The sequence below is a fragment of the Anas platyrhynchos genome, chromosome 2 (genome assembly GCF_047663525.1).
Source record: "Anas platyrhynchos isolate ZD024472 breed Pekin duck chromosome 2, IASCAAS_PekinDuck_T2T, whole genome shotgun sequence".
NCBI lineage: Eukaryota > Metazoa > Chordata > Aves > Anseriformes > Anatidae > Anas > Anas platyrhynchos.
The window spans coordinates 157,803,114-157,816,586 of record NC_092588.1 but is presented as its reverse complement, the minus strand read 5'-3'; the positions used below and the strand labels follow the sequence as shown (position 1 = coordinate 157,816,586).

The following is a 13,473-nucleotide window of genomic DNA, read 5'->3' as shown; positions in this document are numbered from 1 at the left end:
TTTAAGGCTTTTTGATGGCCTTTTTTTTTTCCCCTCTTCCTGCCCTGAAGAGCCTAGTGACCAGAAAGGAAAGGAGAACTTTAAGCTCTTCCTGCTCCTGAATGATCGGTTTCAAGCTCTCTGGAACCTCACAGAGGAGAATTACCGGATAGTGAAGCAAAAATGCAGCACTTCGGAGTCATTCTGCATCCAGGATATTTACATTGTCTGGAAAGGAGACCTGTTTCTAAGCCTCTACATCCAGTAAGTACAGAAGTATTCTGGAGCAAGAATAAGGTACTGAATTTATCAACTACCTCTGCCAGCCATGGTAAGTTAGTGCAAAAGGGATGCATTTAATATGCTCGGTCGTGTTCATTAGTGTTCAGTCATCAGGTCAGAGAAGGGGCTGTATTCAGTATCTTTGCAGACCATCTAATAAGTAGTCTTTTTTTATATTGGTTTATATTTGATTTGGCTTTTAAGAGGTAGGATTTGTCTTGTGAGTACATATATTGTATTATTTTTTTTTTTTAATTCATGTTACAAATGGGAAGAAGACCAATAGGAAAACCTGTGCCTGGGGGACTTCTGAGAGCAAAGGCTGAGCTGTCACAGGGATGGGAAGGTTTACATGAGAAGGTTTAAAGGACTGATGGGGGGATGAGGAAAGAGATGTCACCAGACACAGTTCATATTACCTGTTTGTGACGTGTTTATTTGGTTTTGGCAAGGGATATGATAGCAAGTGATGGATGTAGCATGATATGAAAAACATACTGCCCCATAGCTGTTCCTACAATTAATTACATGTCTGCTCCCCATCTGTCTGCAATGCAAAGTAAATGTTTGCCAAAGCCACTGGAGTGTGTGTAACCTGTGTGTTGATGTCCTACCATGACAAACAGGCTATGGGCACCTGAGGTGACGTAAAGATCAGATGATGTTTGGTCCTTCGTTCATCTCAAATACTGCCAAGCTCTGCTTAGATGGGCTGGTACCATCTGGGTGGTTTGGCACCCACACAGGACTGGGAGATGGCCATTCTGGCTCTTGGAGATAGTTGTTCATCTAGTAGTCTTGGTTTTGTATATGGCTACACAGATAGAGGGAGGAGGAAGGACTATGTTTTGTTTTGTTTTCACTTTGACAGCATCGTTTTGGGAAGTGATGCACTACAAACTTTGCCCTTATGTGAACAGGCTTTGGAGCTGAGTATGTTCGTTTGGAGCCTGATTCAGTGAATTAGAATTGGTTTGTCTTAAAAAGGCACAAAAGAGATGAAAACTTGTGTTGAGGTTTCAGCTGGTGAAAAGGAGGAGCTTATCTGATGATCTCTTTTCCCCTCATTTTGAAATTAAGTCTGTTTTTGTTGGATGTCCTAAAAAAAAAAAAAAATAAAAAAATGCTGGTTCCTACCCACCACTGCTGACTCACTCTGTGCAAACTTAATGTCTCATCCTTCCTGCAGTGATGTAGGAGTAAACAAAGCCCCTGCTTAGGGTTCTGAAAATCAGTAGTAAATACTGAAAATGTAATCAATGATAATTAGACTGAACAGAATATCTGATTTATCTGAAACCACTACTGGAAGAAAACATGGTATTTGCTGACAAAATACAGCTCGATCTCCCTCTAGTGTGAGTTCAGATACATTGACATGGACGCTTTGACTTGAATTTGCCACCAGTAATGTAGGCCTGGTAGATTTACTTCGAGCAGTAGAAATTTATACATCTGAAGTTGATCTCTTACGGTCAGCCTTTGTAGATATCCTTTCCAAGGTTTTTTGCACAACTTATGCTTGTGCTAAAAGCTGGGAAGACTTAAAGCTCCTAAGACACTGCTCGTGCAAAGTCAATGAGAAATTTAAGCCACTGAGGACAAAAAGGGTGCAAGCCAAGGTGGGAGGTCCAGTAGCTGTGCCTTTGCCTCTCTTGAAAATGCGGACCTGACACGTTTTCAAATGATCTTCTTCCTTCTGTCATTTAAACCTCATAGCTAACATGCATCTTTAACTCAACTCATGTTCGTGTGTGTGTGTTTTTTCTTGCCAACAGATATTTCGTCACTTTTGCCAACTATGTTGTAGTCCATGGCTTTGAACACGCCACAAAGAGCAAAAGGTCAGTGAAAAATGCATATTTAAAAGGCTGATAGGAACACAGTGATACTGTACAAGATAAGACACTAAACGAGCACGAGCAGCACTGTACCTTGTGATGATCTCCGTGTTGTGGTGTAGCTGACTCTCCTCTGAACTGACCAGAGCAGCTGCTGAAAGGTTTCCCCTGATCTCCCTCCATCTCCTTCATAGTAGGCACAACTCAGACATTTGGGAAAGAGGAATCCAATAAATTTGGGAGTTCAGGGAAGGAGTGGAACCTGAGAAAGGATTTTGTGGGAACCTGGCAGGGAATTTCCACTGCTGGTTCTGGATATTGTCAGAGCCTTATGGAAAACAGCAAATGAAAGCATGAGAGCAGGGCATGAGAGGATTTATAATCACTATATCTGAGTCATTCAGTGCACAAACCATCATGGAAGTTATGCCATATTCCATGCATCTGTGGGTGTGATTTGTATTTGCAAGAGCAGCTGGGCCAGAGACAGAACAAATGAAGCTTTTTTCCTCATTGTCCTATTTTGGTGTGTTTGGTGTGCAAACATTTGCACACCAAACACACCAAAATAGGACAATGAGGAAAGATCTCCTGCTCTTTGAAGTCTTTTAATATCTTTTCTGGGAGTGAGGTAGCTTGTAGTGCTTGGAAAGCAGAGCAGCAGCAGTTTGTAGAAGGACTGGTTGCTGAGCCTTTGTCTTAATTTGTCACCTTGCAGCGAAGCCTGGAAGCACCACAAGACAGTGCTGAAACAATTCCTCACGGACTTCACCTCTGAGACCTCCATGTCACTGGCCTTATACACTGTCCTTCACAAACCGATCCGGGACCACATCGAGCAATATATACTGCTCCTCACCAAGCTGAACGAGGTTCTCAAAGAGGTAGGGGCCTTTGTGTGATGGCTCATGTTAACATCTTATGGAGAACTTGAGGGGCTTTGTGGTGGTGGGAGGGAATTCAAAGCAGGCTGGAAGGAAAATGCTTTCCAGTGGACAGCCAAAGTAGTGCTAACCAGCACTGGTGGAGCACAGTCCACCTGAAGGTCCCGAAGCAATGAAGAGAGGATCCTCTAGCATAGTCCGAGCTACTCGTCATGGAGAGGACCTGCAAGGGTCAAGTAACTGACCTAAGGCTGCACGCTTCTGCTGGCTGCAGGGATAATGTTAGAGCTGGAAGGGTTTGGAGGATTAACCTTGATTAGTCCTTCGAATTTGGAGCTGCTGAGGGTTTTGGGTAGCTGTAGCCCCAAGAGTAGATGCCCTGCATACCCATGCCTGAAGCATTGATCAAGTGATGAACCACTTCCTTTATCAGGGCTCTGAAAAGGACGTGGTTACCAGCACTGTCAAGGAATATGTGAAGCTGGAGTCCTTCATCAGCCAAGTCCTGGATGAAGCTTGTTTTACCAAGACCTTATGGAAATCCTTGGGCTACAAATTCACAGTAAGTCACAGATATATTGTGTATATTGGCAAGGGTCCTCCCAAGGACCTCCTTGGGAGGTCTGCTTATCCATGGAGAAAATTTCATATGGATCAGGCATCTGGGGCTTCATTTGGAAACCAGCAGGGCAGTGTGGAAACCTTGAAGAAACATTATGACTGCTCGCTGCTTTAAAAGTTGAACACTGTGTCCAGTTCTGCTGTCACTGCCAGCTTGTGCCAAGAGGTATCTGGCCTCTGCAGGAACTGTTGGCTTGAGTTGGATGTCCTCTTCTAACTTTGGTGTTTCCTGATGCTCTTGTTCCACAACCTTGACCTTTGTGGTGCTTTTTGCAGGATATGCTGTGTGTTCCTGAAAGGAGGCTGCTGGAGGATAGCAGAAATCTTCCCATCTCTGCCAGCACAAATCGATCAGACAGGATCTTGCTCTTTGATGATGTCCTTGTCTTAATTCAGGTGAATTTTCCAGCCTTTCGGGGGGATTGGAAGGGCAGCAGAGATAAATGACACTAAAATTAATGTTCTTGTAATGCTGAAACTGCAGCAGAGCTTGGATATGTGCAAAACCTTATCTTGGATCCATGCACCTGTGGTTTGCAGTGGAGAATAAGAGAAGAAAGCTTAGGGTGTGTAGGAATAGATGAATATCCACAGATCTTTTTTTACAGTAATTGTGTACTATCTAACCACCACAGACACCTTTTTAATAACCCAAGCCCATGCCTGTGTGTAGATCTGTTCATTTTTGTCCTTGCTCATTCAAAGGAGTCCTAATGGGTCAAAACTCTAACACTTCAAATACTTGAGCACAGGACTAAATACCAAGTTCCGTGGCTGACTCTGCTAGTGGCATGTGTGCAGAAGCTGTAGGTATCCTTGGGGCTTTTTCAGGGATTTGGGGCCAGGGTGTGGAGCAGTCAGGGAGTGTCTACAGCCACGGATGAGCACACAGCACTTGTTCAAAGTTGTTCTGTGGTATGTTAACGAAGTCCAGCTTGGCTTGATCTGACTGACGGCACCTGTAATCTAGTCTGGCTCTCCTCACACGCACCTCGCTTTCCCTTTAGTGATGTGCCAGTGCCCCAGGTGCCTAAACACATGACTGCCGTGTGAGCTGATACATCCCACAGCCTCCTTCAAACACGGGCCCTTGTGATAACGCCGGGCAGCTCGGCTGCCAGGGCCTAGGCCTCAGGAAATGGAGTAGTGATTATCTTGTTCAGCTCTACGTAGCAGGTTTCTTAGCTCTGCAGTGATCTTGCTGTGAGCAAATCCCCCCCAGGCTCCCTTTGCAGTCAGGGGAGAGGAGCACGCGCTGCCTGGGCGCGGTTCTTCTGGCCTGTTTTAGGTGCCAAAACTGGGATGAGTTGAATCATGCCCTCAACTCCATTGGCCGCTGGGTTGAGAGCCCAGGGTAACCGTCTGACGGGGAGATATCTACATTGTAGACATCTCTGTTCAGCCAACGGTTTCCACCCACTGCGTCTCATCTGCTGCTGTGACTGTTACTGGGGCAAGTGGAGACATAACTGGGATTGAACTGGTTATCTTGGGATGCTAGCAGGGAACTGCTGATGAGAGCTCTGGTGTTGGGAATCCCAACCTTCATATTTTCCCCAAATCTGGTCGATACATCAGTGATTAACTCCTGGTGAACCCCATGGTGCCAGTACCCAACCTGGTTCAACTACATCCTTACAGACCAAGGCTGTAATGTAGGTACCCAGAATTTAGGCAGTGAAGGGGCATGTAATATTTAAACACAGTCTTTAGCTATTTTTTCAACTATTTCTTATTTTTGTTGCCTTCTTGATTAAAGTGGTAACTCTTTAAATGTCCTCATAGGCCACTCTGTGGCTGTGTCATTGAGTCCAGATCCTAGATAAGCAGAATTAGAGCGTGCCTTGTGTCAGGGATGATTTGGGAGCATTTCCATATGATAGGAAAGAAACTCTACTAGAGATGAATGCATTCTAAAAGGTGTCTTTGATCAGAAGGTCTGTTTCTGTCAGTGGTAGAGCTGTGGATTTATGGACCACTACTTTAAAGTGATAAACTGAGAATGTTTTTCCTTCTCCTACATTTTTTCGGTCTCTGAGATCCGTCATCATAGTATGAGATAGATACATGAACTATGAAAGAGGGAATTTACTGTGCTGCCTATCTTGCTCTGCTGTTCGATGGATTAACACAGCAAGGGCAAAGTTTACATCAACATAACATCTTCTCCCTTTTATTCCAGGGAAACAGCTTTCAGAGCTTTGATCTGAAGCTTGTGTGGGTAGATGAAAACTGCAGGGAGAAATCAACTCCAGGACTGTAAGTAAAAAATCTCCTCTTGGAGGTGTGGGGGGAAGTTTTCAACTTAATTACTTGATTGTGGAACTGAGATAATGGTTCAAAACTCTGTCTCAGTTCCTTTCTCCCTAGTGGGGTTGGTTCTGGGCTACGGGCAAATGATTGCAGCACTTCTCAGGTGGGATCACAGCAGCTTGGGCTTGCATCGCTTGTGTTTAATGACATCTTGAAATCAGTAATAAAATGATTTGGGGTAGCAGACCTAGAGAACAAAGATGACTTGACAGTTGAGTACTTCTCTAGAAGGAAAAAATTGGCTGTCAAAGAGACATTAGCTTCTGGAGAAAAAAAAGAAAAAAAAAAGAAAAAAAGAAAAAAAAGAGCTTCTGTTTGACTGAGAAACATTTTTTCCAGAGTCTCTGAAATGTCTTTTGTTTTGCAGGTATGGACTCCGCATTATAACCCCAGAAGAAACATTCTTTCTCTCTGCCAAAGACCCACAGATGAAGGTTAGCAGCGGTCAGGGCCTTTCTGTTTCACCTGAAAGTATTGTGTGAACAGCCTTGAAATAGGGAAATGGTATAGAAGGGATGACAGCTCTGTAGTGGGAGCAAAATGTTTGCTACTGAGTGGAAGCTGACATATCAGTAAGCATCAGGATTTATGCTTCCTGATCAGAAGACAGATTAGTGGGCTCTGCAGCTGCTTAAATGCAGACAAAACCCTTTGTGTGATTTCTCCTCTCTCTCTCTTTTTTTTTCTTTCTTTTTTTTTTTTTTTTTTGAATAGTTTCAACATAATAATAAGTAGCACAACTTTCTCTTCATGGAACCAATATCTTCCTGAGGTGGCTCAGATACTCAGCAGCAGATATTAGAGGTCAGGGTGCTGGAAACAGAACAGGTGGGCTATAACCCACCAGCTCAGAACATCACAGAATTTTTGGGAGCCCCATGACTTTTTCCTGCTTATCCTGGAGGATCTCTTGTGGACCATCTGGCTTTCTCCGCTTGTACCTTCAGCTCTCCTCTTCCTCTCTTCCCAGGCTGTTTGGCAGTGGAAGCTGAACCAAGCCATCCGCCAGGCTTTGAACGGGAAGCGAGATTTCCCCTTGTGGGGTAAGACTGGAGAAGGCACCGAGCCCCCCTCCTGCCGCTTCTTCACCTACGTCTTCAGGCTGGAGAGCAAGTTCAAAAGTGCATCCTACGAGGGCGAGTGGCACTGGGGAAAGCCTCATGGCAAGTAAGGAGCCTTTTCTGCCCTCTTCCTGAGCAGGAATATGCAAGGATGGCCTGATGTCTTGACGTAGTGCTGCTTGGATCCAGTGGAGGCACTGGAGGATGTACAGATGGCTGTGGATGTGGGGTGGTGCATCCTATGCCAAAGGTCTGGACCACAGACTGGGGGCTGGTGATCTCCTGGGATGTGCTGGCTTCTCTGGCTCCTGCCTTGCTTGTTTCCACAGGGAAACCTGGTGTTGAGGACAGATTTGGGGGCAGTTGTGATATAGCTGCTTGCTTTCAGGGCTTGGTCAAAGTATGAGTCCTGCCACATGATCTACATATTGCAGATATCTTGCTAACGATACTGGTTTATGCAGTAAATTTTAGAGGCTGTCCTTAATGTGGCAGTGATCACGTTGGAGGCACTGCACTGAATTATGCCAGTAATTAGGGCTCAGAGTTAAGCCAGTGCTTATTATCAGGATCTCTGCCTGAGGCATAAAATCTCACCGTTGTGATAAGGAAAATAAAATAAAACAAAAAACTTTGCATGCGAGAAGTGAGGCATTTTCTCCCATGCTATCAAAATGCATTTTAACAACTGAACAATTATCAGAGAGGTTTTTTTTTTTTTTAATTCATTAAATACAAAAGATGCTTAAATGCATTTCTTGAGTACGTGAGAACTGTTCACTAAACCCAACCCAAATTTAAAAATTAGCTATGCCAAAAGGGAACAATTTATAAAAGAAAAGTTAAACAGCCCCAATCAAAATCTATTTGATAAAGGATAGAGCACAGACTATGTTTTTGTGAAGAAAATTCAAACACGACCAACCTTGTCAGACACAAAAAAGTTGCTACGGGATTTTTATACTTCCTGAGTTTTATACAACTTTTATACGTGGTTTGTTTCTATTGAAGCAAAAAAGGTGCCAAGACTTGGTTTGAAAGAATCTTAAAATAATCAGAATATCTGGAATCAAAAGCTTGACCCTGAATTTTCTGTGGAAGAGCTTATGCCTTGCTTCAGAACATCATTAAATAGGTGTTTGGAGTAGGGCTGTGTTTGAGGCAGTCCCTCACATCATCGCCACCTTCCCCAGCAGTTATCCCAATGAAATTAGAAAATGAGATTAGAAAACCACTCTGTGCAGACACAGAGGGACAAGCACTGCTTGTTACTCTTTGCCTTCTCCTATCTTCAGGTTGCAAGAAATGTGATGAAGAAGTTACCTCCGTTGCTTCAGATTAAGTGACTTGACTGAAGCATCCCAAAAAACTCATGGCAGAACTAAGTGACTTCTGGCACTTATAATACTTGGGCTTTCAGTTGCTTGCTGTCATTCCCACCTCTAAAACTGGTCTCCTATATTACTTGATACTAATACAGGGTTACAGAAGAGCAAATCTGGCCATGATGGCTTGTCCAGCTCTTTGCCTTTTTGTCCCAGTACTCCTGATGCCTTGAAGTGGAGGAAAGAAACAGTCCTGCTTGAACCATTCCCATGACTGGAGCTGGCATTCTGTTTGTTTTGCTCTATTTTGCTTTCATTCAAATTAGCAAAGCAAAAGGAGATGTATTTTAAATCCACTTAATTGGCTCTGACCACTTCCCTGTATCTTAAAACCCAAAAAAGAGTCTGTCACGTGTAAGTGTTGAAAACAACCTTGGTGAAAGTCAAGACAACACGTCAGGGTTTTGGTACTGCACCAATTTGCACTGTCTTTGGCTGGGGACGTGTAGCGAACTGGCTGTGTCTGGGCTGTTGCAAGAGTTAAAACAGTGAGTGGGTGTGGGTGGACTGGGAGAGGAAGAGGGAGGAAATTCATTCACAGCTGGGCAAGGTTGTGCAATAATTTGACCATTGCATCGCTGTGACAGTTCCAGTCTCATCGTTGCATTGTTACCTTGTGTAATCATTTCTACAACCCCAGCACAAAACAGATGGAAAGATACAATCCCTTTAGGCCAGTACTCATCTCTTTTGTTTTCATTGTGCCTGGTAGAATGAATGAATTTCTGGGCTGTGGTGTCATTAACTTATCTACAGGGATGTGCCCTGCTGGAACTTCAACTGACTTAATCATGTGCTCTGCTTCAATTAAAAAAGAATCATGTGCACTGTCATAAATGAATGACCCAGCAACTCTACAAAATGATTTTGAGATAAAAGAATTTGGAAAAAAGATTCTTCCAGCTCATTCCAGGACATGAAAACCTTACGATATCAAACCCTTCGATGCAATCCAAGATCCCAGAGGTGCACAGAGAACTCTCCCTCTCGTTGTCCTCTGAGGAAACATTCTGATGTTAGCAGTCTCTAGGATATTGATAACTTCTGTTGCAGCTGTGTACATCGCTGGTCATTGTACTTGTGTAACACTCCCTTCAAATTGCAGGGGGACAGTGAAGTGGCGTGATGGACGCAACCACGTTGGAGATTTCAAAGAAGGCTTGGAGCATGGGTAAGCCTTAAATAAAAATCCTAAGACATTTTTTGCTTTCAAAGTAAGCTAAGGAATAGTTCCTCTTAGAGGTATAGAGATGCTGGTTATCTTGCCTAGGGGCTCTATTCACTGTTAGAGCCCAATTTATTTGAACTATTCTGGTCCCCTGTATTAGGCTCAGTGAGTTGTAACTTAGTGAGTGGATTGCCAGTGACTACAAAGAAGGGAGAGTGTGCAGATGACCTGTTCAGATGCAGACATGTCCATTTGATTGGATGAATCTCACCTTTGATCTCCAAATCTAGGTGAATTTTTTCATATAAAATACCTTGGAAAATCTATTTTGGATATCTTTTAAAAATCTCTCTTAAATCAGATTATTTTTTTTTCAGAGGGAAAGAAAACAGTATGAAATTCAAACATTATTTTCAACAAATGAGAAAAATAAGACTTTTAGATTTCATATTTCTAAACGATTTTCAGAATAGGCTATATTTTAAAATGTCTCAAATACTTAGTGTTGGGGTTAAGAAAACATTTCGTTAATGCCAGAAGTAAAACTGGCCCCAGACATTTTAATCACTTCAACAGGCCCTTAGTTTTTAAATCTTATCCAATACAACTGAGTCTCGTTGTCGTGCTGACCTCCACCATATGCACCCTGTAGTTTTGGAATATGCCTTGTCCCTCGGCGATCTGAAGACCGGTATGACTGCTACAAATGCCACTGGTATGAGGGCAAGATGAGAGGCTATGGAATCTGTGAGTAAGTAAAACCCAAAGATGGACTCTGGTTAAAGATGGTTATAGCTTCCCAACAAGCTATAACCATTGTAACTACTCTGTGTCCTTTTTGTAAGGATGTTGTTGGATATTTGTGCTTGTGGTTGAGAGTAGAAAGTGCATGGTGTGCCATCAGCCCTGGACAGGCTTGGAGAAGCACACAGCACTCTCTTAGCTGGCCATGCTGTCTGACCTAAACCTTATGTAAAGCAGTTTCCTTAATGGTGGATTGGATCGTTGGTCTGGCAATCATAACCATTATCCTGAAGTGGACTGCTTCCTCCAGTTTGTTTCTCCTGCTCACTCAAATTCTGAGCTTAAATCCAGAGCTTAATTTAGGAAGTGGAGTGCCAGATGCTTCTGGGAAGAATCATTTGCACAATTGTGTCTCAAAGTGGTGCTCTGGGGATTTAGCTAGATAGACTCTGGCCTGAAAAGCACCCTATTGTGGGCATATGGCAGTGTCCCAGCCTTACCTTCCATCCTCCTTCAATTTAGAAGGCCACAAACAGCAGCAGAAGGGGTGGGCAAAGAAAGGTGAAGGCAGATCTGTCTTCCAGCTTGATCGGATCTACTCCCACCCTGGATTAACCTGTTGTCACTGGGATCTGGTTGGCAAGAGGTCAAGCGCTGAGTAGCCTCTCAGAGGACAACTACAAACCCTAAGTGTTGTATGCTCAGGTTATGTTGAAAGCTATCTGCTAAGTGATTAGCTTGCATCATGCATGTTCCTAATAGTGAACAACTAGGGGTTCCAGAGTCATCTGTCAAACATGTGCAATATTTAGCAGGCAGAAGTGCCCAATATACTCGCTTTTCTGTCTTGCTGCTCCAATAGGAGCTATTAAATAGGCACAGAATCTACAGATTCTCTCTGTATCTTTCCCTGCAGATATGGGAATGATATGGTCTACAAAGGCTACTTCAAAGACAACGTGCGTCAAGGGTTTGGGATACTGGAGAACCACTCAGCTGAGCATCCATTTAAATACACGGGACAGTGGGAAAATGACAAGAAGAATGGATACGGAGTCTGGGAAGACAAAGACAGGTAAAGGTGGTGTATAGATCAGCAATGCCTGTAGGTGCCTGGGAGTTTTCCCCCTCTATTGGCACGGGGAAAGCCTCATGTTCTGACAGGGGGAATTGGGAAGGAGTAATATGTTCAGCCTCTGCTATAAGGCCTGAACTCCTGGAGAATTGCAGAGTTGGGTTGTGCAGTAAGTCTGGCTTTTATGCTATGTGGAGCATTATATCAGGTAAACGTAGCCTCAGTAGGTGATATATCAGATTGACTAAAATGACATGAAATAGAAGGAAAAAAAATGTTTTCTATTGCATTCTAGAGGGGAGAGATACATAGGGACATGGCTCGATGATCACAAACACGGACAAGGCATTGTAGTCACCCAGTCGGGTGTCTGCTATCAAAGGACATTTCATGCTGACAAAATGGTGGTAAGTATCCGTTTTCAGTGGACTCTAGGTGTTGGTGGGACATGGAATTCCCCCATTGAGGACAAGATTAAGATTTCCCTTCATAATTAATCTCTGAGGGAAAATAGAAGGCAAGAAAACTTAAGCCTTAATATTTTACCACAATAACATTTTTGAAGAACAAAGCCTAGATGAAATCTTCCACTTCTTACCACCTTCACAAGGTACAGGTAGGAACTATGTGGGAGACTCTTTTCTCCTTGCTAATGCTAAGACACTTTGTAAGCTTTGCTGTTCAATTGACCATCAGGTCATGAGTATAGAACAAAACTCATGTGAAGTGCTGTGCTAGTATATGCAATGCTATGCCTGTCTTGGATATCATCAAGTCTTTACCTTGCCAATGTGAGCTTACCTATGCTCAGCTGTCTTTCCAGTTCATTGAAAATTTAGATGTTGCTGTAGAAAGCAAAAGGGACTGGCATAGGAGAGCTGGCTTGGAAATAAAAACATTTCTTCTCATGAAAAATACGCACTTAAAAAAAAAAAACAAACAATCCCCTCCCCTCACACTGAATTAGGACAAAATGTTTAGCATGGAAACTCTGTTGGAAGGGCTTTCCATAACAGTTCCATCTGCAGGGAACCAAAATAAAGCTGTCTTTTGGTCTGCCAGCTGCCAAAGGCTCCTTTAACTTCAGAAGGCTTCCGGGTGGGAGCAATCGCTTCAGTTTTCCTAGTGGAAAATTGGTATGGCCAAGAAGCTTCCCGTGGAAACCTTTTATTTTTGCCAAAAAAGGGCACTTTCCATCAAGAAAACCGTTCCAGTGGAAAATGTGTTACAACTCTAAAAGTGACCACATTTTCTGGCTGGTGTGGGTATGTATAAACCTTTGGGCTCAAACCTTGGGCCAAGCCCCAGTGAGAAGAATCTTACCCCACTGGCAGAAATTATTCTGTGTCTGTTCTGCATTTTGGTGCTCTTCCTCTGAAATGTGTGCTACTGTAAGCAGCCTTGGGAGTTGGGAAGTAGTGGAAAGAATCATTTCATAAGTGCTTAGGAACAGCTCATTAAAGCCCCGTTGACTGCAAAGCAAGGGACAAATCTAATTCTCCACGGCAGCTGTCTTCCTCTTTTCTCTTACAAAGAATGACACAATTGTCTACAGTCACCAGGAGGTCATAGGATCAGGAGGGTCATGAATTTGATCCATATCACAGCTCTAGGTGACCACTCAGAGTAAGAAACTGCTATTTCTGCCTTGTTCTAAGGAAATAAATGTAATATTGGTTAAAACCACCTGACTACTGTGTACATCTCTTCCACGCTGGGATGCCTAATGGGCTGTCTCTAAAACACCTCCTTGCTTTCCTCTTGAGTATTTCAGATGATACGTTGGGCTTTCATAAAGGTATTCAGAACCTGCAGCCCATAAATAGTCTGAGCCAGTGGCTGTTTCTAGATGAACTGGAGTAGGGAGGGGAGTTAGTGTCATGAATTCATTGCTTGTGCTTTTCAAATGAAGGGTTCTGGGATTCTGCTCTTGGAAGATGACTCGGTCTACGAAGGAAACTTCACAGAAGACCTAACCTTTGTTGGAAAGGTGAGCATGTACTTCATCTCTCCCTATCCATATGGTTGCTTGCTTTCTAAAAGGCCAATAGATTTTTCAAAGTCCCATACCCCATCCCTCCAAAAAATAACATTTTCCTGTTATTCCCTGCCTCCTCTTG

At 43.3% G+C, this 13,473-nt stretch overlaps 1 protein-coding gene across 8 annotated transcripts in view; it reads left to right on the top strand.

The window, feature by feature from the left end:
• Positions 1–13,473, top strand: part of ALS2CL (ALS2 C-terminal like) — a 59,542-nt gene that overhangs the window by 34,866 nt on the left and 11,203 nt on the right. For all 8 annotated transcript variants that reach the window (XM_072033918.1, XM_072033915.1, XM_072033921.1 and 5 more), the window contains exons 3-15: positions 51–243; positions 2,040–2,105; positions 2,821–2,986; positions 3,420–3,548; positions 3,884–4,003; positions 5,790–5,866; positions 6,288–6,354; positions 6,891–7,087; positions 9,472–9,537; positions 10,187–10,285; positions 11,195–11,353; positions 11,649–11,760; positions 13,266–13,343. In XM_072033918.1, coding sequence (XP_071890019.1) covers positions 51–243; positions 2,040–2,105; positions 2,821–2,986; positions 3,420–3,548; positions 3,884–4,003; positions 5,790–5,866; positions 6,288–6,354; positions 6,891–7,087; positions 9,472–9,537; positions 10,187–10,285; positions 11,195–11,353; positions 11,649–11,760; positions 13,266–13,343 — 1,529 coding nt within the window. The remainder of the gene's footprint in view (positions 1–50; positions 244–2,039; positions 2,106–2,820; positions 2,987–3,419; positions 3,549–3,883; positions 4,004–5,789; positions 5,867–6,287; positions 6,355–6,890; positions 7,088–9,471; positions 9,538–10,186; positions 10,286–11,194; positions 11,354–11,648; positions 11,761–13,265; positions 13,344–13,473) is intronic.